At 42.5% G+C, this 22,339-nt stretch overlaps 1 protein-coding gene and 1 pseudogene across 6 annotated transcripts in view; both read left to right on the plus strand.

Moving 5' to 3' along the window:
• The window catches only part of NOL8 (nucleolar protein 8), a 50,043-nt gene extending 33,385 nt beyond the window's left edge, over positions 1-16,658 (plus strand). For all 5 annotated transcript variants that reach the window (XM_079791349.1, XM_079791350.1, XM_079791348.1 and 2 more), the window contains exons 13-17: positions 3,153-3,415; positions 6,057-6,183; positions 6,823-6,893; positions 14,328-14,407; positions 15,363-16,658. In XM_079791349.1, the coding sequence (XP_079647475.1) occupies positions 3,153-3,415; positions 6,057-6,183; positions 6,823-6,893; positions 14,328-14,407; positions 15,363-15,413 (592 nt within the window). In that variant the 3' untranslated portion in view covers positions 15,414-16,658. The remainder of the gene's footprint in view (positions 1-3,152; positions 3,416-6,056; positions 6,184-6,822; positions 6,894-14,327; positions 14,408-15,362) is intronic.
• LOC307111455 (receptor-binding cancer antigen expressed on SiSo cells-like) lies at positions 9,180-14,347 on the plus strand (annotated as a pseudogene). Its single transcript has one exon. The product of its transcript is annotated as a receptor-binding cancer antigen expressed on SiSo cells-like (transcript).
• Positions 16,659-22,339: the final 5,681 nt, after the last annotated feature.

Consider the following 22,339-nt stretch of genomic DNA (forward strand, 5'->3'; position numbering starts at 1 on the left):
GACCCTTCAGTCTGTAGGCTGACGCTGTATCCACTGAGCCAAACCGGCTAGGGCTTATTTAATTTTCTTGAACCAAATCACTGTCAACCGATACTTTCATGGGGAGTTTAAGTGCCATCTCTTGAAGAGAGAAGTATTGAGGAATTTGTAGACATATTTAAAACCAGGACAATCCACCCTCTGGCCACAAATTGTTTACATTCCTACCACATGCATAATATTTTCTCCTTCTCTCTAGACTCTTCCAGAAGTCTCAGCTCTTTACATTATTAGTTTAAAATCCAGAATGTTGTCCTCCAAATAAGATCTAAGTGCAGATCAGGCTTACCTGTTGTTAGTACAACATCTTGAGTGAGGCCTTTTGACTAGAAGACCTGGGAACATGGCATGGTGGGATGAGCATAGGTTAACCAGTCTACTATAAGCCCTACTATTCAGCGGAGAAAACAGGAGGCAGAAAGAGTCACTGGTCCATAGGAGCTCTGAAATCTAGGCAGCCAAATGTTGTGAGCTCTTTTATTAGAATAATTCTCCATAGTTCTTGACTCTGCCTTTTGTGTCATCCTTTTATATATATGGATTTGAGAGAGAGACATCAGTTTATTGTTCCACTTATTTATGCTTTCACGGTTGATTTTTGTATGTGCCCTGACTGGACATTGAACCCGCAACCTTGGCATATCCAGACAACATCCTAACCAACAGAACTACATGGCCACGGCTGAGTAATTGTCTCAGCCTGAATGGTGCTTGTAGAAATATGGGAGTCTGAAAGCCTCTTTGTTGTTGACTGTCTTTGTACTTAGCCATTCTAGCTAGAAGAGTTTATTTTAATATAATCCTCTTAAAATATTCATGAGTCTCCTGTGCATATTCTTGGGTTCATTCGTTAGACAAAAGCCACATTAGAAATCATTTTGAGGTCAGCTTTTTTCCTTTACTGTGGTCTTCTGTTAAGAGACATCATCTTTAAACTCCTTTCAAGGCTTATTATCAGAACAGTTTCTGGGCTATGTGAAGTTGAAGTTTGTGGGCTCTAAGACAGATGTCTTATATGTAGAATGGAGTGTACATACTTTCCTGCTTAGGGTCAGATGGTCTGCTGCAGTAAATTCACTCTGCCTTTGTAGCAAATAAGGGTGCCTGTGTTTAAGTAAAACTATGAGAAAGACACATCTGTTACATATAATTTATGAATGTCACAAAATCATCTTTTAGTTCTTTTTCCAACCATTTTAAACTATAAAAAATATTCTTAATTTGTGGTACTTATATAAATAGACAGCAACCTGGATTTAGCCCGTGCGCCATAGTTTGCCAACACCTGCTTTAGACTATCTTTTTCTGAGAGTCTTAGATTTGATCTTTGCTTAGAAGCCATTTATTAAATTTCATGTCATTTTCTTGAGATCAAGAGTCTTCAAAACCATGAGATGCTGGTTCCTGACAAATTTTTTTTCTCTAGTTTCACTGTCTCTGCTCAGCTTTTATGGTAAACAGCAAGCAGAAACCAGCAAATGACTTCATCACCTTCCTAGACATCTCCTTAGCTAGATCACCTGTTCATTAGGTACATTTCTACTTCCCGTGTTAATAAAGGTGACAGTGTTACTAACCTTTCTGTCGCTGCATAGGAGGATCCCCTTTCCTGCATTTCCAATAGACTCACTTTCAGCACAACCTTCCTGCAGCCTCGTCAGTGCCCATGTAGTTCCGAGTAAGTCTTCTTAAGGCTCTTCAGGCTTTTGATAATACCCTCACTGACCTACCAATTTCTGCCCATTACTCGGGCTCTGAAGCCACTTCTACGTTTTAGCTTTATGTTACAGCCTCACCCTATTTTTAGGTCCCCAAATCTGTACCAGTTATGTATTGCTGTATTAACAATTGCCTCAAAACTCAACAGCTTGAGCCCTCAAGAATATGTTAGGTTCTGATTTCTCTGGCCAGGAATTTGAGTGCTCCACTAGGAGTTCTGGCTCAGGGTTCTCAAGGTTGGAGTCAGATGTCAGCTAGGGCGATAGTATCTGAGGGCTTGAGATCTGCTTGCAAGATGGGTCAGGCACATGGCTGTTGGCAGGAAGCCTCACTTCCTTGCCTCACTGGCCTCTCTACTTAGCTATTTGAGTTCCCTCACAACATGGCAGCTGTTCCCCAAATGCAGTGAACCAGAAACGGGAAAGAGCAAGGAGGAAATCAAAGAGCCTTCTATGACCCTAGTATCAGTAGTCACACACCATCACATCCGTCTTATTCCATTAGGTAAAGAGGTGGAGTACAGCCCACACTCAAGGAATGGGGGAATTCATCCCACCTCTTAGAGAAAGAAGTATCAAAGGATCATTGGAACACTTGAAAACCACTCCATCGTAGCTCAATGATAATCACTTAGGACTGTCTTAAGGATGCCATTTTTTAACGAGTTTGCTTTCATAGGAGGCATAGCTGTCTTAAATTGTAGCTAGATTGGAAGTATTAAAAATTTCTTACTATGAGATAATCTCCACCAATAAGATGATCATTTAAGACATCTTGTTCACTTACTATTTTAGTAATATAATTAAATTTTTGCCCTGATATTACTCCTGTTACATAGAGTCAGCTCTAATAGGAAAAAGGGATTTAATCTTTTATTAGCTAAGAAGTTGATATTGGAAACTGCCATGTAACTTTTTATCTAAGATCAAAGAGAAAAAAGCATATTCCTAAGTATAGAGCAGGTCTATGGTAATATACAAATTTCATCCCGAAACAAACTAGACTTAGCATATTTATAATTCATTTTTAAAACAGAATTATACCTAAATTCTTTTACACCAGTTTTGTAAAAGTTACAGAATTTTAGAACTGGAAAAAGCCTTAGAAGTCACCTGGTTTAACATGTTCATTTTACAGATGAGATAACTGAGGCACATTAAGTGAGTTTTCTTACTCAAAGCTAATATCTTAGCTGTAATTTCTGAATCGTAGTTCGCAGGTTAAGAGGTAGACTATGACTGTGCTGTTATAAGTAGAGTTTTATTTATGTGGGTCCTACTGGTTTTTGAAAGGATGGAAGTAAAGTAATCCATGTTGTTTTACTTTCTTGACTCCTGGAGACTGTCCAAAAACTGACTGTTTCATTGTGGTGCACATGTCTATGTCAAATGCAGTAAAGCAAAGCGAAAGAAGAAAAGAGAGGAAGCTGAGAAGCTACCTACAGTGTCAAAAGAGATGTATTACAACATCACTATGGACTTAAAAGAAATATTCCAAACCACAAAAGATAATGAAAAGAAAGACGTGCCCTATGTGGACTGTGATGAAGAGAAAGCAAAGCAAGTCCATGTCCCTGCAGCTCCAGTGACGGGGGCCGAGCAGCCCAGCGGGTTCACATTTTCCTTTTTTGATTCAGACACAAAAGATGTAAAAGAAGGTATTTTTTTTCTTTTTTTACTATTTCATTCTAGGCAGTTTAAACTTAACTGACTGAGTCTACATTAAGTGTAATGTAGAAACTCTTCTTTCTTGCACCTAGATAAACAATAGGTTCTATATCACATGACCATCAATGTTCCTGGACCTGTGTTTAACACAGTAGAACATTGTTTCTGCTCTAAGGGAGCAAACTTCTAGCATATGAAGGGAAGCTAAAGAATAATGTGCAGCATACCTTCTGTTGAAGAGTCATATATTTAAATAATTTCATATCTTGACCTAGCCGGTTTGGCTCAATGGATAGAGCATCGGCCTGCATACTGAAGGGTCCCAGGTTCAATTCCTGTTAAGGGCACATGCCCGGGTTGTGAGTTCGATCCCCAGTGTGGGGCATGCAGTAGGCAGTGGATCAGTGATCCCCTCTCATCATCAATGTTTTTATCTCCCTCTCCCTTCCTCCCTGAAATCAATTAAAAAAATTTTTTAATAGTTTCATATCTTAATTGCAGTTGGAGAAGCCATGACTTATTTACAGAAGCCTACTATATGGTAGGAGAAAGGAAGAAATAGGTAACCTTGGCTTTATGTAAATGTGCTATTTCATGGATATCCCAGTTGTTTCAAACTTTATCCTTGAAGATTTGCCAGAACCTAGAGAAAAATACCAGTACCAGTATTGTTATTCCATTTCAGGAGGTTACTGCTGAAGGCCAACATGGTACAAAAGTTAAAACCCCTATTCCTATGTCTTAGCCGGTTTGGCTTAGTGTTTAGACTGTCCACCTTGGAACTAAAGGTCCCAGGTTCGATTCTGGTCAAGGGCACATGCCTGGGTTGCGGGCTCGATCCCTAGTAGGATGTGTGCAGGAGGCAGCCAATCAATGATTCTCTCTCATCATTGATGTTTCAGTCTCTTTCTCCTTCTTCCTCCCTATCTGAAATGTATAAAAAATATATATTTAAAAAATAAAATAAAATAAAACAACCCTGTTCCTTAAGGCTGCTCTTTACCTAGTGTTCAGATTGGAAGTGCAGCTTTTCTGAAACTTCATTGTGAAAAGTAGGATAGAGGAGAATCCATCCACACCTAACTACAGTGGATTCTACTTAAAGATCAGCAGTTAAAATAGCATCCATGTATTTAGCTGTAAAATATTAAATGCCAGCTCTGTGGTATTCCTACAGGATATACAACAATCTAGTAGTTTTTCAAATATTGTTCTAAATAAGACACAATATTGTATATGTCCTGCATATCTCATTCTACTTATGAGAGCCAGTTGTGAGAAAAAGGTCTTAAAATAAGTACTAAGACACCTCAGCAACCTGGGAGATGTGCTTTAAGTACTTGGAATGTTTTGGGGTCATGCAGTGAATGTTCGTAGCTTTTTCAGCAGTTCTAGAAAGAGGTTTTGGAAATTGAAAGTGTACACATATGTCTCTTTCCTCGTCCTATATAATAAAGAGGTAATAAGCAAATTAAACCTCACACCCTCACAAGATGGCTGCCTACAACCAGGCCAATAGGGGGGTTAGTGAGGGACAACCAAACGACTGAACAAGCAGGCTGCGTGAGGCGACCAGACCGGCAGAGGGGTTAGTGAGGGGCGACCAAACGACTGAACAAGCAGGCTGTGTGGGGTGACCAGCAGGGGGGTTAGTGAGGGACAACCAAACGACTGAACAGCAGGCTACGTGGGGTGACCAGGCCGACGGGGGCGCAGGGAGGGGTGACCAGGCTGGCTTGGGGAACAGTTGGGGGCGACCAGGCTGGCGGGGGTGGTAGTTGGGGCGACTAGGCCAGCAGAGGGGGGCAGTAAGGGGTGACCAGGCAGGTGAGCGATTAGAAGCCAGCAGTCCAGGATTGTGAGAGGGATGTCCGACTGCCAGTTTAGGCCCAATCCCCGGGATCAGTCCTAAACCGGCACTTGGACATCCCCCAAGGGGTCCCAGATTGGAGAGGGTGCAGGCTGGGCTGAGGGGGACCCCACACACACACACCCTTGCCCGAATTTCATGTGCCAGGCCTCTAGTTTATGAATAAACATGAAGGAAATCTGGTTTCACTGCAGTGGGTTCTATTTAAGGCTTCTCGTGCTAGCACAGGTACAACACTTAGCTTGTTTGTTTTTAAACTATGATGCCCATTCATAAACTACTAGTTTTTATATCTTTTAATAATATTGTTGTGTTCCTTATCAGTTTACCCTAGCAATGCCAAAAAAAATGATAGTACCTTCTCTGTTAGTATTTAAATATCTCAAAAGATACTATCTATTATTTTTTTTAATATATTTTATTGATTTTTCACAGAGAGGAAGGGAGAGGGATAGAGAGCTAGAAACATCGATGAGAGAGAGACATCGATCAGCTGCCTCCTGCACAACCCCCACCGGGGGATGTGCCCGCAACCAATGCACATGCCCCTAACTGGAATCGAACCTGGGACCTTCCAGTCCGCAGACCGACGCTCTATCCACTGAGCCAAACCGGTTTCGGCGATACTATCTATTCTTAATGATTAAGATATTGTAAGTGTAGACATATACTAACATGGTGAAAATAATGAAATGAGTATGTTCACAAATACTTGGTTATTCATTACAATCCTGTCATCTTTTATGGTCATGACAATACAGAGACCTATAGAGTTGAAACAGTGAAACCTGGTCAGACTGCCTGGCATGTAGCCCCTCGTTTCCAAGACAGCAGTTCCGAAGAGGAAGATGTTACTGAAGAAACAAATGACAGGAAGTCCAGCCCCGGGTAAGCAAATTGTTTCTGAACAGGTATATTTCATAATTCATAAAACCTGAGTTTGACATGCTTTAGAAATATTTTAGAAAAATAGAAGTTTATTGTTACAAGACAACTTAATGTTCTCCTCTCAGCTTATTTAGAGAGCTCTGTAGCCTTTTTGTAATGAGCATATTTCCTTTTCTTGAAATATGGATAGTACTGGGTGGGGGTTATGCTATGCACAGACAAGAGAGCCTAACACTGAAGTCCCTAGTCTGGAAAGAAGATATTACAGCTGGCTGGCTGCCAACCCATGGAAACATTGATAAACGGGGTAGCAATGGTAGGGTGAAAGGATCAGCATCCAGCGTGGGAAGGTGGAGCGTGGTATGTTTACACAGTCTTCATCATCAAAGCTTTCAGTAGAAGAGAAGAATGTTGACTAGAAAGAGCATCGGGTTACTTTACCTCAGCAAAATAAGCAAAACACAAAGCAAATATATTTAAGGAACAGTTAATTTATGTTTTCAGTGTAAATATTTTTTCTTAAATATAGAAATTAACCAATATATGTCTATGTGTCTCTCTCTCTCCCTCTCTCTCTCTCCCTCTCTCTCTCTCCCTCTCTCTCTCTCCCTCTCTCTCTCTCTCTCTCTCTCTCTCCAGAGAAGTATCATTACCTGCGAAAGAGACCACTAGATTTTTTTTTTTCTCTAATAGTGATGAAAGACTTCTCGGTAAGTCAATTTTTTAAAAATCACCACTGCACATTCTGATACAATCACATGCATCCAGGTAAGAACTCTTCGGCACAAATCCTGACCCTCTGCAGTGCCGTGTGGCTTAGCCCTCTCTGTTAGACTGATGCATGTTGACATTAAAGTTCTACAGGGCTGAGAGTATCCTTTCACCACCTCCCTCATTTATTATCATCAGCAAGAGCTTTTTTAGTTTCAAGGACTTGGGAAGATGCTCGACACAGCACTCCTATGATTTTATTACCTAAAAGTTCATGTGAAACCTCATTTCTTAAAACCTAGCACAAACGTAAACCATAAAAGTTACATAATAGTAATTGGTATACAAACAATAAAATCCTTACAATTCTACATTTTCATTTTGTAAAACAAAGAACAAAATATATTTTTTAATAGCTCAAATTCTTCCAGCGACAGCAGGGAAGTCTGTGCCCAGGGATTCCAGGCACCACTGGGAGTGCAGGAGCTGCCCTGAAGGGAGACCTGAATCACACTATTATTTTGATCAAGTTATTGGCACAGGTACTCACATTTTCTGATAGCCACATCACAAATACAGCTGTACTACAGAATCGCCATCATTCAGAACCACCTGGAATTTAGCTGAACAGAAGTCCTACAACTAAGGATATAAAGAAGCCACGTCAATACTGGTGGGAGGGGTGGGGACGTAGAATCGGCTGGTCCCACACCCACTTGTGGGTAAAAATCTGGAGGAATATTGTAACTGCGGAGGTCCTCCCTGTGGAGCAGGGGGTCTCAGCCCCTCAGCCCAGGGTTCCAGTGCTCGGAAGAGAAGCCCCATGACGTCAGCCTTTAGGAACCAGTGGGGATTGAGGCTGAGGCAGACAGAGCTGCCCGAGTTCCAGATAGGCCCATTCTCAGACTTCCTCATCCTCCTCTGAGGCTGCAGCTGGAAAGGCACCACGGACATATGTGGAGGAACCGGACTGCTGGCATCGGGGCAAGACCTGGAGGGGCACCTTTCTCACAAACAGAAGTGCTGGCAGAGGCCATGGTTCCTTTGATGAGCCCTCCCCACACACAGACCGAAAGTTGGCACTACATCTGAGTTTCCATCAAGCTGGCTATCACTGTTTGCCCAGCCTGAAATCCCACACAACCTAACTTATAGGCCCACCCAAGCTATTTCCAGTGGCTTTTGCATACCAATGGCCTGTCTTAGCTCATACTTCAGAATTTCCTAAAATCCCTCAAACAAACAGCATCTGGCCCCAGAGTGCCCTGGCTCTCATGTTAAGTGGCCCCTGTCCTGGCACTAGCCGCAATCGGCCTTGGTTCACAGCTTGGCCTCACCTGGGCACCAGCACAAAGAGCAGCCATCTGCAGATCGCCTTATAGCTCATACCACAAATTTTAGGAAATTCTGAAGTATGAGCTAATCCCTCGCCCAGGCAGCAGTTGACTTTGGCCTGGATGCTGCAAGAGGCCCCAGAGCCAGCTTCAGACCACATGGAAGCACTACTCCACCACCTTCCACAAGTAACACACTCAAGGGGTGGATGCAGCAGGCACCAGAGCCCTGCTGAAGTTAAGTCATGCTCCATGGAGTGGGCCCTGCACAACCTATCCCCCATGTTGGTTACAGCCACACATTTAGCTGATTGGCCTGGCAATAAATCCCTCCCTTTGATGTGCCAACAGCACTCGAGGGTCAACTACAACAGAAGAGTATACACAGCCCTCATGGGGAGCACGCCTGGAGTGCCCAGCTCAGGTGAATGGGGAGGCAGTGCCACTGGGACTATGAAATGTGAAGTTCAAAACACTGGTTATAAGGATGCTCCTTGAACTTAGTGGAAGAGTAGATGAACTTAGAACTTCAACAGCATAAAACAAAAAATGCCAACCATAAAAAGGAACCAGCCAGAGATGAAGGATTCATGAACTGAACATAACAGTAAAGTATATGAAGCTGAGAATCAAAACAGCAATTTGTACTGTAAGGAAGCAAAAACTATCCAATCAAAACAGCAAAAAAAAAATTAGGTAGAGGGAAGAGGCGGTGGCCATGGCAGCTGCGCGGTAGCGACGACACCCGGTTTTGAATGAGCATGAGCAAGGCTGGGACTGAGCCGGCAGAGCACAAGCTCAAATGAAGAGGTGACCAGCAGCGAGCACGCACCGCGCGTGTGTGTGTGTGTGTGTGTGTGTGTGTGTGTGTGTGTGTGTGTGTGTGTGTACGCGCTCTGTCTCATGTGTGGCCCATAGCTCAGAGCCTCCACCGGGTGGGAGATGGGGCAGGTTTTAATTCCCATCATGGCTATCACACAGTTTCGGTTATTTAAAGTTTGTACCTGCTTAGTGACATTATTCTCATTCCTAAAGAGATTAATATTCGGATCTGACAGAGGACGGAAATTAGTGGAGACCAAATAACTTTGCCAACTACAGTTGATTATTCATCAGTTCCCAAACAGACAGATGTTTAAGAGTGGACTTCCTGGGATGAAGATGCTCCCACCAGTATAAAGATTGAAGGAGGGAATATGAATGTGGCAACACAACAAAATGCTTTGGAACAACTGGAACCTGACTATTTTAAGGACATGACACCAACTATAAGGAAAACTCAGAAAATCATTATGAAGAGGAGAGAACCATTAAATTTTGGCATCCCAGATGGTAGCACAGGTTTCTCGAGTAGATTAGCAGCTACACGCGATATACCATTTATTCATCAATCACCTGAATTAGGTGACTTGGATACCTGGCAGGAAAATACCAATGCATGGAAGAAGAGGAAGGTGCAGCCTGGCAAGCAGAAGAAGTTGTGAGGCAGCAGAAGATGGCAGACAGAGAAAAGAGAGCAGCGGAACAGCAAAGAAAAGAGAGAAGGAGGCATAGTGGCTAATGAAAAAGGAGCAAAACAAAATTGGTGTGAAACTTTCATAACAAATGTTCTTCAAATGTCATCGTGTCAGTGGGAGAAATATGAAATCCACAACCCAACCAACATTTGTGTGGATCTAAGAGTATTTCCCAAATACAAACACACTGTTTGATTTAATGCATTCATCAGGCCATTCAGCACACTAGGATTCTGTCAAAAGTACCTTGAACTTGTAGTGATTGAGACTAAAAAGAACAAAAAAGACTTATGAGACAATGTTTTCTTCAATATGTCCCATTATAAGACAATTGTTTGTTGTAAGCAAATTATTACATATGGAATATACCACTACCTCTTCAAGCTGGTGTTTCTAGCTGAATCAATGAGTATAAATAATTTTGTGGTGGGAAGAACTCTGTTGTCTATAATATTCTTCATTGTGCATAATAATTTAAAGAAAACAAATTTTAAAAATGAGGGTAGTATAAGCCTCAAAGACAATTTCACGTCCACCAACATTTGCATCATGGAGGTGCCAGAAGAAGAGAAAGAAATTGAAAAACTATTTTTAAAAAATGACAGAAAACTTGCCTCACCTGGAGAAGGAAATAGAAGTCCATGAAGTGCAGAGTCCCAAACAAAATGAACCTAAAGTGGCCCACACCAAGACACATAATTAAAATGCAAAAGGTCGGAGAGAAAGAGAGAATCTTAAAAGCAGCAAGAGAGCCCTAACCAGTGTGGCTCAGTGGATAGAGCGTTGGCCTGTGGACTGAAAGGTCCCAGGTTTAATTCCGGTCAAGGGCATGTACCTTGATTGTGGGCACATTCCCAGTGGGAGGTGTGCAGGAGGCAGCTGATCGATATTTCTAATTCTATCCCTCTCTTTTTTTTTTATTGTGCCCTGACCAGGAATCGAACCACGACTTCTAGTTCCTAGGTCCACGCTCAACCACTAGACACAATGGTTGGGGTCTAGGGCATTTTTATACACCAATAATGAACTAACAAAAAAAGGTAAACTAAAAAAAAAAATCCCAGCCCTAACTGGTTTGGCTCAGTGGATAGAGCATCAGCCTGCGGACTGAAGGGTCCCAGGTTCAGTTCCAGTCAAGGGCATGTACCTTGGTTGCGGACACATCCCCAGTAGGGGGTGTATAGGAGGCAGCTGATTGATGTTTCTAACTCTCTATCCCTCTCCCTTCCTCTCTGTAAAAAAAATCAATAAAATATATTTTTTTTAAATCACATTTATTATTACAACAAAAATAAGATACCTAGGAATAAACTTAACCAAGGAGGCAAAAGACCTATACTTGGAAAACTATAGGACATTAAAGAAAGAAATAGAGGAAGATACAAATGAGTTGAAGCATACACTGTGTTCATGAATTGTTAGAATGAACATCATTAAAATGTCCATATTACCCAAAGGAATCTATAGATTCAATGCAATTCCTATTTAAATACCATTGGCGTATATCACAGATATGGATCAAGTATTCCAAAAATTTATATGAAACCAAAGAAGACCCAGAATAGTTGCAGCAATCAAACTATACTACAGAGTCGTTGTGATCAAAACAGCTGGTACCGGCACAAGAACAGACATAGATCAATGACGCCGAACAGAGAGCCTAGAAATAAACCCATGTCTTTTTTTATTTTTTAATTGATTTCAGAGAGGAAGAGAAACATTAATGATGTGGGAGAATTACTGATGCACTGATCAGCTGCCTCTTGCAAAGCCCCCTACTGGGGATTGAACCTGCAACCCTGGCATGTGCCCTTGGCTGGAATTAAACCCAGGACCATTCAGTCCATAGGCCAACATGGCTAGGGCTAAACCCATGTCTTTTTGATCTAGTTATATTGGACAAAGGAGGCAAGAGCATACAATGGAGTAAAGATTATCTGTTTAATAAATGGTGTTGGAAAATCGGACAAGTACATGCAACAACAACAAAAAAATAAGACACCACCAACTTAAACCATACACAAGAATATAAACTCATAATGGGTGAAACACTGAAATGTAAGACACAAAACCATAAAAGTCTTAGAAGCAAACATAGGCAGTAAAATCTCAGACATTTCATGTACCAGAATTTTCACTGGTACATCTCCTAAGGCAAGAGAAACAAAGGACAAAATTAACCTTTTGCACTTGGATGTCGAGTGTGACTCGACACGGTTAGCATCGGTAGCAGCTCGTATGTCGAGCCACACTCGACACGTAGTTTCACCGCGGCCGGGGGGCGGGGGGAGGGAGGGGGATTTTTGTCTATTTTCCCGGTATCTTTTCTTGTTTTCATTAGCATGAAAGGACAAGTAAAATGTAAATGCCGTCTCAACTGATGCCAAAAAAGAAAAAATGAAAAACCGATAACGCATGTGAAATTTATTAGGAAACTAGTACATGATCTTGTTGGAGAATTCAGAGATAGTACACTAACTTCCAGGGGTAGATTATTATCCACTAACTTAGAGCAACGTTTAGATGGAAAGCTCCATATAATCACACCTCACCCTAACAAAAAACACAAAGATTGTGTTGTTTGTTCTAACAGAAAAATCAAAGGAGGAAGAAGAGAGACAATTTATATTTGCGAAACATGTGAATGTAAACCAGGTCTTCATGTGGGTGAATGTTTCAAAAAATATCACACCATGAAAAATTAGATTAAAATTACTCTTTGAATGTATCAATAATTTGAAATATTAAAAAATCCAAATAAATAAGTTTGTATGAAAAGAAACTCCAGTTTTTTATTCTACTGCCGCACTTTGTAAAATCTGGGGTATTTAAAAAATTAAATCCCGAGTAGAATAAAGGAATCGAGAAAAAGCAAGCGAGTACAAAGGGTTAATGGACTAAAACAAAACTGCTGCATGGCAGAAGAAACCATCCTCAAAATGCAAAGGGAACCAAATGTATCCGAGAACATATTTGTCAATGATACAACTGATAGTAGATTAATTCCCAAAATATATAAAGAATTTATACAACTCAACAAAAGGAAGGTGGAATGGTTAAAAAATGGGTAAAGAACCTGAATATAAACTCTCCAAAGTGGACATATGGATGGCCAAGAAATGTGAAAAAATGCTCAACATAACTAGTCAACAGAGATATGAAAATGACAATGAGGTATCACCTCACACTTGTAACAGGTTGCAAAAAGTAACAAGTACTGGGGAGGATGTGGGGAAAAGGGAAAGTTAGTCCATTGCTGGTGGGAATGCAGACTGGGACAGCCATAGTGGAAAACAGTATAAAATTCCCTTAAAAAACAAAAAATGGAACTGACATTTGACCCAGCAAACCACTGCTGGGACTATGTCTTAAGAATCCTGAAACAGGAATCAATGAATATATGCATCCCTATATTCATAGCAGTGTTGTTTAGCTAAGACCTGGATACAGCCCAAGTGCCCATCAGTAGATGAGTGGATAAAATAGCTATGGTACATTTACACAATGGAATATTAAGCAGTTGTAAATAAACACGGATCTCCTATCCTTTGCGACAACGTGAATGGACCTGGAGAGTATTATGCTAAGCGAAATAAGCCAGTCAGAGAAAGACAAGTATCATGTGATCTCACTTATATGTGGAATGTAATGAACAAAATATACTGACAAACAAAATAGGTCCAGAGACATGGAAGCATAGAACAGAGTGATGAATCTCAGAGGTAAGGGAAGAGTTTAACCAAATAATGTATATGACTATATAGATGGCCCATGGACACAGATAGTAGTGTGGTGATTGCCTGGAATGGGGCTGGGGCAGGTTTGAGGGGGGAAAAGTTGAGAAAATGGGGGACATCTGTAATATGCTCCATAACAACAAAAAGATCCTACAACCAAGATACTGTATCCAGCAAAACTATCATTTAGACTTGAAGGACAGATAAAGAGCTTCCCAAACAAGACCAGTATTACATGAAATGTTAAAGGGCTTCTTTAAGAAGAGAAAATTTAAAAATCAAAAATATGAACAATAAAATGCAATAAATACATACCAACAATTAATTGAATCTGAAAAACAAAATAAACAAGCAGAACAGATACAGACTCATAAGTGCTTACAACTCTTTCAATTTGTCCAGCAGGTCTTCCAGCTTTTACCAGAGGCCAGAAAGGAAAAGAAACAGACTCATAGATGCAGAAAACATTTTGATTGTTGCTAGATGGGATGGGTGTTGGGGCAATGGGTGAAATATGTGTTACAAAATAGTCACTGGGATGTAATGTATTTGACACTAATAACATTGGTGTCAAATGGGTACCAGTTTTATCAGGATGGTCACTTAAGAAGTTACAGGTCTAATCACCGGAGCATACACTTGAAACTAATATAATGTATGTGAATGTAATTGAAAAATTAAAAATGACTTAAAAATAATAACAAAACTTGAAAAATTAGCATAAATTGATGGTTGTTTCTGTAGGTCCTAACTAGAATTAAAGACCTTGATAATGTCAGCAGTATAATAGTATCCTTTTTTTATAGTAATTTGTTTTCTTACCTTGTTTTATCTTCCCCGAGTAGGTTCTGACTTATTCTGGAGAGGAATGGGAGGTAATATTAGTAGGAATTCTTGGGAGGCCAGAACAAACAACCTGCGTATGGTGAGTATTTGTATGTTTGTATTGTCTCCATAAATAGATACTTTGTTATCTTTGTATTAATATATGCCTTTTGTAATATATGCCTTTTCTATTCACTGAGCCAAACCGGCATGCCATAACAGGTTTGGCTCAGTGAATAGAACATCGGCCTGCGGACTGAAGGTCCCAGGTTTGATTCCAGTCAAGGGCATGTACCTTGGTTTCGGGCACATCCCCAATAGGTGGTGTGTAGGAGGCAGCTGATTGATGTTTCTAACTCTACATCCCTCTCCCTTCCTCTCTGTAAAAAATCAATAAAATATATTTTTTAAATATATTTTATTGATTTTAGAGAGGAAGGGAGAGGGAGAGAGGGATAGAAACATCAATGATGAGAAAGAATCATTGATCGGCTGCCTCCTGCATTCCCCCTACTGTTGATCAAGCCTGCAACTCAGGCATGTGCCCTAGGCCAGAATCGAACCTGGGACCCTTCAGTCTGCAGACTGATGCTCTATCCATTGAGCCAAATCAGCTAGGGCTAAAATATATTTTTTTTAAAAAAAAAAAAAGAATAATAGCATAAGGTATGAAACTTAAGACAGAAAGAATGACAACTGAGAACATGATTTAAACACTTAGAATTACAATGTTGGAAGGGAACTTTGAGGTTGTTTGATGCAACACACATGGTACAAGTGAAGAGACAAGACCGTCCTAATCTAGTCACTGGTCCGAGTTCCAGGCATGCTTCATTAAGTAACAGGAAGTCAGGAGACTTCTGAAAGACCGTGTGAGTTTCCGTTATAAACACTTAGCACCCACAATTTGAATCGTCCTTGTCCATTCCAGGTGAGCACTTCCACAGTGGTCCCCACAACCATGACCCTAACTGTTACTTTATGGTTACTGAACTCCCTGAAAATAACTTGCATTTACTTTTAACAAAGGCTTTTATGTTTTTGTGTTTTTATAGGATTGTCGGAAGAAACATAAAGATGCCAAAAGGAGAGTGAAACCAAAATAAAAGTGTCATTATGGGTTTGATACTGATTGTGAACAAGATGCACCTGTGGAAATTGGGTGACCTAGAAAATAGTTTTAGCTAACAAGAGTGAAGGAATATTCAAAATCTGGCTAATGGATACCCTTCTGTTTGTTATTGCTATGTTTTTCTGTGGATTTTCTCTCTTTCTACCTAAGTACTTCAAAAATTTTAAACTGAACTTTTTTTTAATGAAGCACAAGATAGTCCCTCAAAAAGAAGAAAACTTTTTGTATGTAATCTTGTTGCCCTCCATCCTCAATGACCAATGGGCATCTTCTGATGCAAGGTTTACATAAAGTCTTTTATAATATGTATGGGTCAGCCTGGCCATCGTGGCTCAGTGTTTGAGCGTCAACCTATGAACCAGGAGGTCACAGTTTGGATTCCCAGTAAGGGCACATGCGGGCTCAATCCCCAGTGTGGGGTGTGCAGGAGTCGGCCAATCGATGATTCCCTCTCATCATTGATGGTTCTGTCTGTCTCTCCCTCTCCCTTCCTCTCTGAAATCAATAAAAATATTTTTTTTTAAATGATAAAATATATGGGTCAGGGCACTTGTGTTTTTCACGTTAAGTTTTGTGTGAATTTTGGCTACTTGATTATTTCTGATTGTGCCAAGTACACTTTACCTCCATTCTATGTTTTTTGTTTTAAGAGATTGAACACAAGTCAAATTTGAGTTTTGTACTTGCTTTCTGGTAAGTAGTGAACTGAAATGCAGGACATTCCAGACCAACGTTCTAGGAGAGTTCTGGGAAGACCAGAAAAAGACAGCAAATAGAGTTTTCCTATCCTTCGCCTCCAGTAATTGATAGAGGCAAGCCCATCAATCCCACAATTCTAGTTAGAGCAGAGGCTTATGGAAAATCTAAGTGTTTGAAAGGTATGTAATCACAGTAGGACCCTAAGTCCCTATGGGGAGGCAAATTTAATACCTTATTAAATCAACTGGGCTAGAATGAAGACAATCCTATCAAACTTGGCTCTGTACAAAAGTATTTAGCCTTGGCTTAGTTGATTGAACGTGGTCTCATGCACCAAAAGGTCTCCATTTGATTCCCTGTCAGGGCACATACCCAGGTTGCAGGTTCGATCCTCAGTCAGGATCTATGAAGGAGGCAATCAATTGATGTCTCTCTCACACCAATGTTTCTCCCTCTCCCTTTCTGTCTCTCTAAAAATCAGTTAAAAATAAAACATTAAAAAAATTGTGTTGTATAAATCCCAAGGGGTTATCATTGAAACAGTGTATATCTGAAATTAAGCATTTATTGATTTATATCTTGATTGAATATAAACTTAATGAGGGATGTAATGTTGTCTTTGTTCGTTATGTCCCCACTGCCTAGAATCATGTCTAGCACATAGTGGGTGCTCAGCACATAATTTTTTAATAAGCAGGGTGCAAGGAACTAAGTAGCCTAAGATTCAATCCTGTGTTTCCAATACTTCAAACTTCACAGAGAATGGAAACGACCACTCCGCAGGATAAATAATCCAAACGTCCACCTTGTGTTGATGTGTATTTCATTTACACATTATCTATTGCTGCATAACAAGTTATCTCCCTAACAGTCATTTATTCCTACAGAAACCAGTTTGGTCAGACTCCTTGGGGACCGTTCATCTCCTTGTGGGGTCATGGGTGTGGCCCACTCAGTGCCTGTCATCAGTTTCCTCCAGCATGGCAGCTACGTTTTCGGATCAGGAAACATGCCAGCGGTCTCCTAAGGCCTGCTCAGAAATGGCTGCGTCACTTCCACTAGGAACAGAACACTGAACCCACCTGGGCTCGATGGCTGTTCACATACACCCTCACCCCAGTGGGAGGAGTTTTCCTTTGTGACCATGTTTTAAAAGAAATGTCTGACAACCAGCCTTAAAAACTTTTCCCATTATGAAAAAAAAATTATTTGCTTATTTATCTGCTCACTTATTGGTTGTGCTGCATGTCTCCATATCAAGTAGCTTTGCCCACCCCCAATTCCTGCTCCCCAGATACAACCACCTTAAACAGTTTAATGTTTCCTCTGAATTTATCTCCATATTTCTACCTAATATGCGTATGCTGTGATATTTCCATTTTAGACATTAGCTATTGACGTCCTACTCTGAAAAATGAAGATTTACCCCTGGCCGGTGTGGCTCAGTTTGTTGAGCATTGTCCTGTGCAACAAAAGTTGCCGTTTCATTTCCTAGTCAGGGCACATGCCCAGGTTGTGGGCTCAATCCCCAGTAGGGAGCGTGCAGGAGGCAGCCTCTTGATGTTTCTCTTCCTCTCTCTAAAATAAATTTTTTAAATAAGAAAAAAAAAAAAAGTTTAGCCCTAACCAGTTTGGCTCAGTGGATAGAGCGTCGGCCTGTGGACTCAGGGGTCCCAGGTTCAATTCCGGTCAAGGGCATGTACCTTAGTTGCGAACACATACCCAGTAGGGGGTGTGCAGGAGGCAGCTGATCGATGTTTCTCTCATCAATGTTTCTAGCTCTCTATCCCTCTCCCTTCCTCTCTGTAAAAAATCAATAAAATATATTTTTTAATATTACTATAAAAGAAAAAAGTTTAATAAGGATTTAACTGTAATCCAAGTAGTATATTTTGACCACATTTAACCTTGTCCTAGAATCTTTTTTTCACTTTCTCAACTTTTTCTATATTTAGTCCTCTCATGTTTCCCAACAATACCATAAAATGTGTCTCAGTATAATTTGTAAATAATCAGACTCATCCTCCTCCCCCTTTTTCCCTGGTCTCATCAGTCTAAGAGCCCTCTGCCCTGTTCTAATCTGGACTGTCTAGACGGATGATAAAAATGAACTGGACAAGGTAGCAACTTAAGGAATGCAAAGACTTAAAATACACTCCCAAGTTCTTCTAGTTAATAAGCTGAAGACACACAACTACTAAATGTGTGTTTTCAAGCAAGTTAAGTTATTGAGTCGCAAGTTACCCCTTTGAGGAGGACATGAATCCTGCCTTACTATAATCCCTGATACTTTGTAGGGTTTTCTTAGACCCTAATTGACTTGAATGAATATTACAGAGATTATCAAAATGTTCTTAAACTGAAGGTTGTGCTTTCTACATATTCTTGGCCAGATCAATTTGTTTTTTTGTCACTGTTAATGTGTACACTAAGCAGTTACTTGCAAAATTATTCTTAATTTGTCAAGGCCTAGAATTTCCTTTATAGTCTCTGGTGCCAAAGCCTAAGGTCTACTAACTTTTGCATGGGTCCAGATTCTCTCCTATTTTTTTAGATGTATGTTTTATTGATTTTAGAGAGGGGGAGAGAGAAACATCAATGATCAGAATCATTGATTGGCTGCCTCCTGCACGCCTTCTATTGGAGGTTGAGCCCACAATGCAAACCAGCAGATCTAAAGGTGCCAGGGAGACATGCAGCACAACCAATAAGTGAGCAGATAAATAAGCAAATAATTTTTTTTTCATAATGGGAAAAGTTCTTAAGGCTGGTTATCAGACATTTCTTTTTATCTCTCCATATGGCCATTTGCCATAATTTATGCACTCTGTGTTAGGGTCACTAAAGGAGGAATGCCCAAGGCCAAAAGGGGTAAAGAATTATGACTATATTAGGTCATCTGGAAACCAAATTGGTTGAGCCAAAATGGTGCTAGCACCCAGGGACAGGGAGTCGGAGATTTTAAAGGACTCTAGGCAGCTTTTTCTGGGAAGAGAATTCTCTGTGTGAGTACTAAGGAGAAAGATAATGGTCTTAGCAAGTGGACTGTAGTCTTAGTAAGTGCTGAGCAAAAGGGAATGTTGGTTGTGAAGGTCAGTTGCTAGGGTAGGGGTATCCATTCAATTATTTTATCAAACCTAACATTCCAGCTTTATTGTTTTATGGAATAGGGTCAAAAGGCATATCCTATCTAATAAAATAGTAATATGCAAATTGACCATACCTCCGCTACACTCACAAGCCATGCCCACAAGCCAATCAGGATCATATATGCAAATAAACCCAACCAAGATGGCTACAGCCACAGAGAGCAAGAGGGAGGCTTGGGTTTCCCAGGCAATGGAGGAAGCCAAGCTTTCCTCCTGCACTTGCCGGCCTAGGCCTCCACTCAAGGCTACAAAGTTTCAATTATAGAAGGTAAACAAATTCTAACAGAAATGGCGGCAGCCATGGAGCAAGCAGAAGGCTTGGCTCCGCTCCAGGCTACAAAGTTTCAATTGTAGAAGATACATAAACCCCAGATACTAGGGTCTCCACTTGGGTCGCCAGGAGGCGTGGCCGGCCTGCAAACCACCACAGGCCCCTCACCCAGGCCGCTCCACGCCCCAAGGGAACCCCCACCCTGATCCGGGACACACTTCAGGGCAAACCAGCTTGCCCACACACATGCACCAGGCCTCTATCCTATCTAATAAAAGAGTAATATGCAGATTGACCATCACTGCAACACACAAGATTGCTGCCCCCATGTGGACACAAGATGGCCAGCAGGGGAGGGCAGTTGGGAGGGACCAGGCCGGCAGAGGAGGGAAGTTGGGGGTGACCGGGCCTGCAGGGAAGGGCAGTTGGGGGGGACCCAGGTCTGCAGTGGAGAGCAGTTGGGGGTGACCAGGCCTGCAAGGGAGGGCAGTTAGGGGTGACAAGGCCTGCAGGGGACGGTAGTTAGGGGTGACCAGGCCTGCAGTGGAGAGCAGCTGGGGGGGACCAGTCCTGCAGGGGAGGGAAGTTGGGAGGGACCAAGCTGGTAGAGGAGGGAAGTTGGGGTGACTGGGCCTGCAGGGAAAGGCAGCTGGGGGGGACCCAGGTCTGCAGTGGAGAGCAGTTGGGGGGGGGGGACCCGGCCTGCAGTGGAGAGCAGTTAGGGGTGACCAGGCCTGCAGGGGAGGGCAGTTAGGGGTGACCAGGCCTGCAGGGGAGGGCAGTTAGGGGCAAACAGGCTGGCAGGGGAGCAGTTAGGCATCAATCAGGCTGGCAGGAGAGTGGTTAGGGGGTGATCAGGAAGTCAGGCAGAAGTGGTTAGGGGCAATCAGGAAGTCAGGCAGGCCTGCAGTTGGGAGCCAGCAGTCCTGGATTGTGAGAGGGATGTCCGACTGCCCATTTAGTGGCATCGGTCCTAAACGGGCAGTCGGACATCCCTCGAGGGGTCCCAGATTGGAGAGGGTGCAGGCTAGGCTGAGGGACAACTCCCCTGTGCACGAATTTCGTGCACCGGGCCTCTAGTCTAATCTAATAAAATGGTAATATGCAAATTAACCATCGCTCCACTACAAAGATGTTGGCACCCATAGCGCCCCGTCCGCAGAGAGAGGGAGGGCTGCAGACACAACGCGGGGCCCAGCGGACAGAAGCCCAGTAGACACATCACGGAGCTGCTGGGCTGTGGGCGTGCCCTGGACCGCCTCCACGCAGCTTGGGGCACTCCCCCAGCCCGGCGGACACAATGTGGGGTTACTATTCAGGGGGTGTACCCCAGGCCGCTGCCACACAACTCGGGGCACACCCCCAGCCCAGCAGACAGAACACAGGCTAGGGACGTGCTCTGAGCCACCACCACACAGCTTGGGGCACGCCCCCACCCCAGCGGACAGAAGCCCAGTGGACACAACACAGGTTCCTCTCCACATGAGCTGCAGAGGACACACCTTTTCTGACTGCTCATTGGCTAAGCTCCCTGTACGCCGCCACTCACACTGTTCTTGGTAACTTGGGTAATAAAAATCCAAGAAGGTGATCTAGAGTTTTTCCACCTCACTCCTGGAGGAAAACATGAAGGTCTGCTGCTGGAGGGCTAAGAAATGTCATATCCTTCCCTAGTCAGTTTGGCTCAGTGGAAAGAGCTTCGGCCTGCCGACCACAGGGTCCAGGTTCAATTCTGATAAAGGGCATGTACCTAGGCTGCAGGCTCTTCCCTGGCCAGGGCCCAGGTCAAGGCTCGTGCAGGAGGCAACCAATCAAAGTGTTCCTCTCACAGTGATGTTTCTCTCTGTCTTTCCCTCTCTCTTCCACACTCTCTAAAAATCAATGGAAACATATCCTCAGGTGAGGATAAAAAAAGAAAGAAAGAAATGTCATCCTATGAAAGACACATCTTGAAAATGCCTAAAGAAAGTTGTCATTTTTTCATGGTGAAGGGACTGGAGTCCATGTTGAAAACACCTTGGTGGCTGTGGTGACTGGCAGTGGCTGCAGCAGCGGGGTGATGGGGCTGGCGGCTTCCCCTATCAGCCTGGTCACCTCCTGCAGAGGGAGGCCAGATTGTGGGAGCAGGCCTAAGCCATCAGTAGGACAATCCCTGAAGGCTCCCAGTCTGTGAGAGGGGGCAGGCTGGGCTGAGGGACACCCACCCCCCACCCCAGTGCATGAATTTTGGGCCTCTAGTCTTTTCATAATTATTTCCTGCTGAGTGGGATGTCAAGATCACAGGGGGATAGACTTGTTTAAAATATATTTTTATTGATTTCAGAGAGGAAGGGAGAAAGATAGAAACATCAATGATGAGAGAGAATCACTGATTGGCTGCCTCCTGCACGCCCCCTACTGGGAAACGGGAAATGAGCCTGCAACCCAGGGCATGTGCCCTTCATCGGAATCTAACCTGTGACCTTTCAGTCCACAGGCCAACACTCTATCCACCAAGCCAAACCGGCTAGGGCAGGAGTATGGACTTTGATAGTAGTCGGCTGGACGAGGGGTTGCAGCAGCATGATTTCCCCAAGAGACTGGTTGGTGAAGGCTGGAGAGTGTCCTGTTGAGAGACTGGGAGGTAAAAGCTGGTCCTGAGGCTGCCACAGCGTCACTTGTCTGGTTTTGCTGCTTTCCTGGGCCGGGAGCTGAAAGAAAACTGAGGTCTAGATGTTGTCTTTAGGGAGGAAAAGATCAGGGGTCTAAGCTGCCTAACCTGGTAGAGACAAATTGTTTTAT

This window comes from Cnephaeus nilssonii (assembly GCF_951640355.1).
Source record: "Cnephaeus nilssonii genome assembly, chromosome: 14".
NCBI lineage: Eukaryota > Metazoa > Chordata > Mammalia > Chiroptera > Vespertilionidae > Cnephaeus > Cnephaeus nilssonii.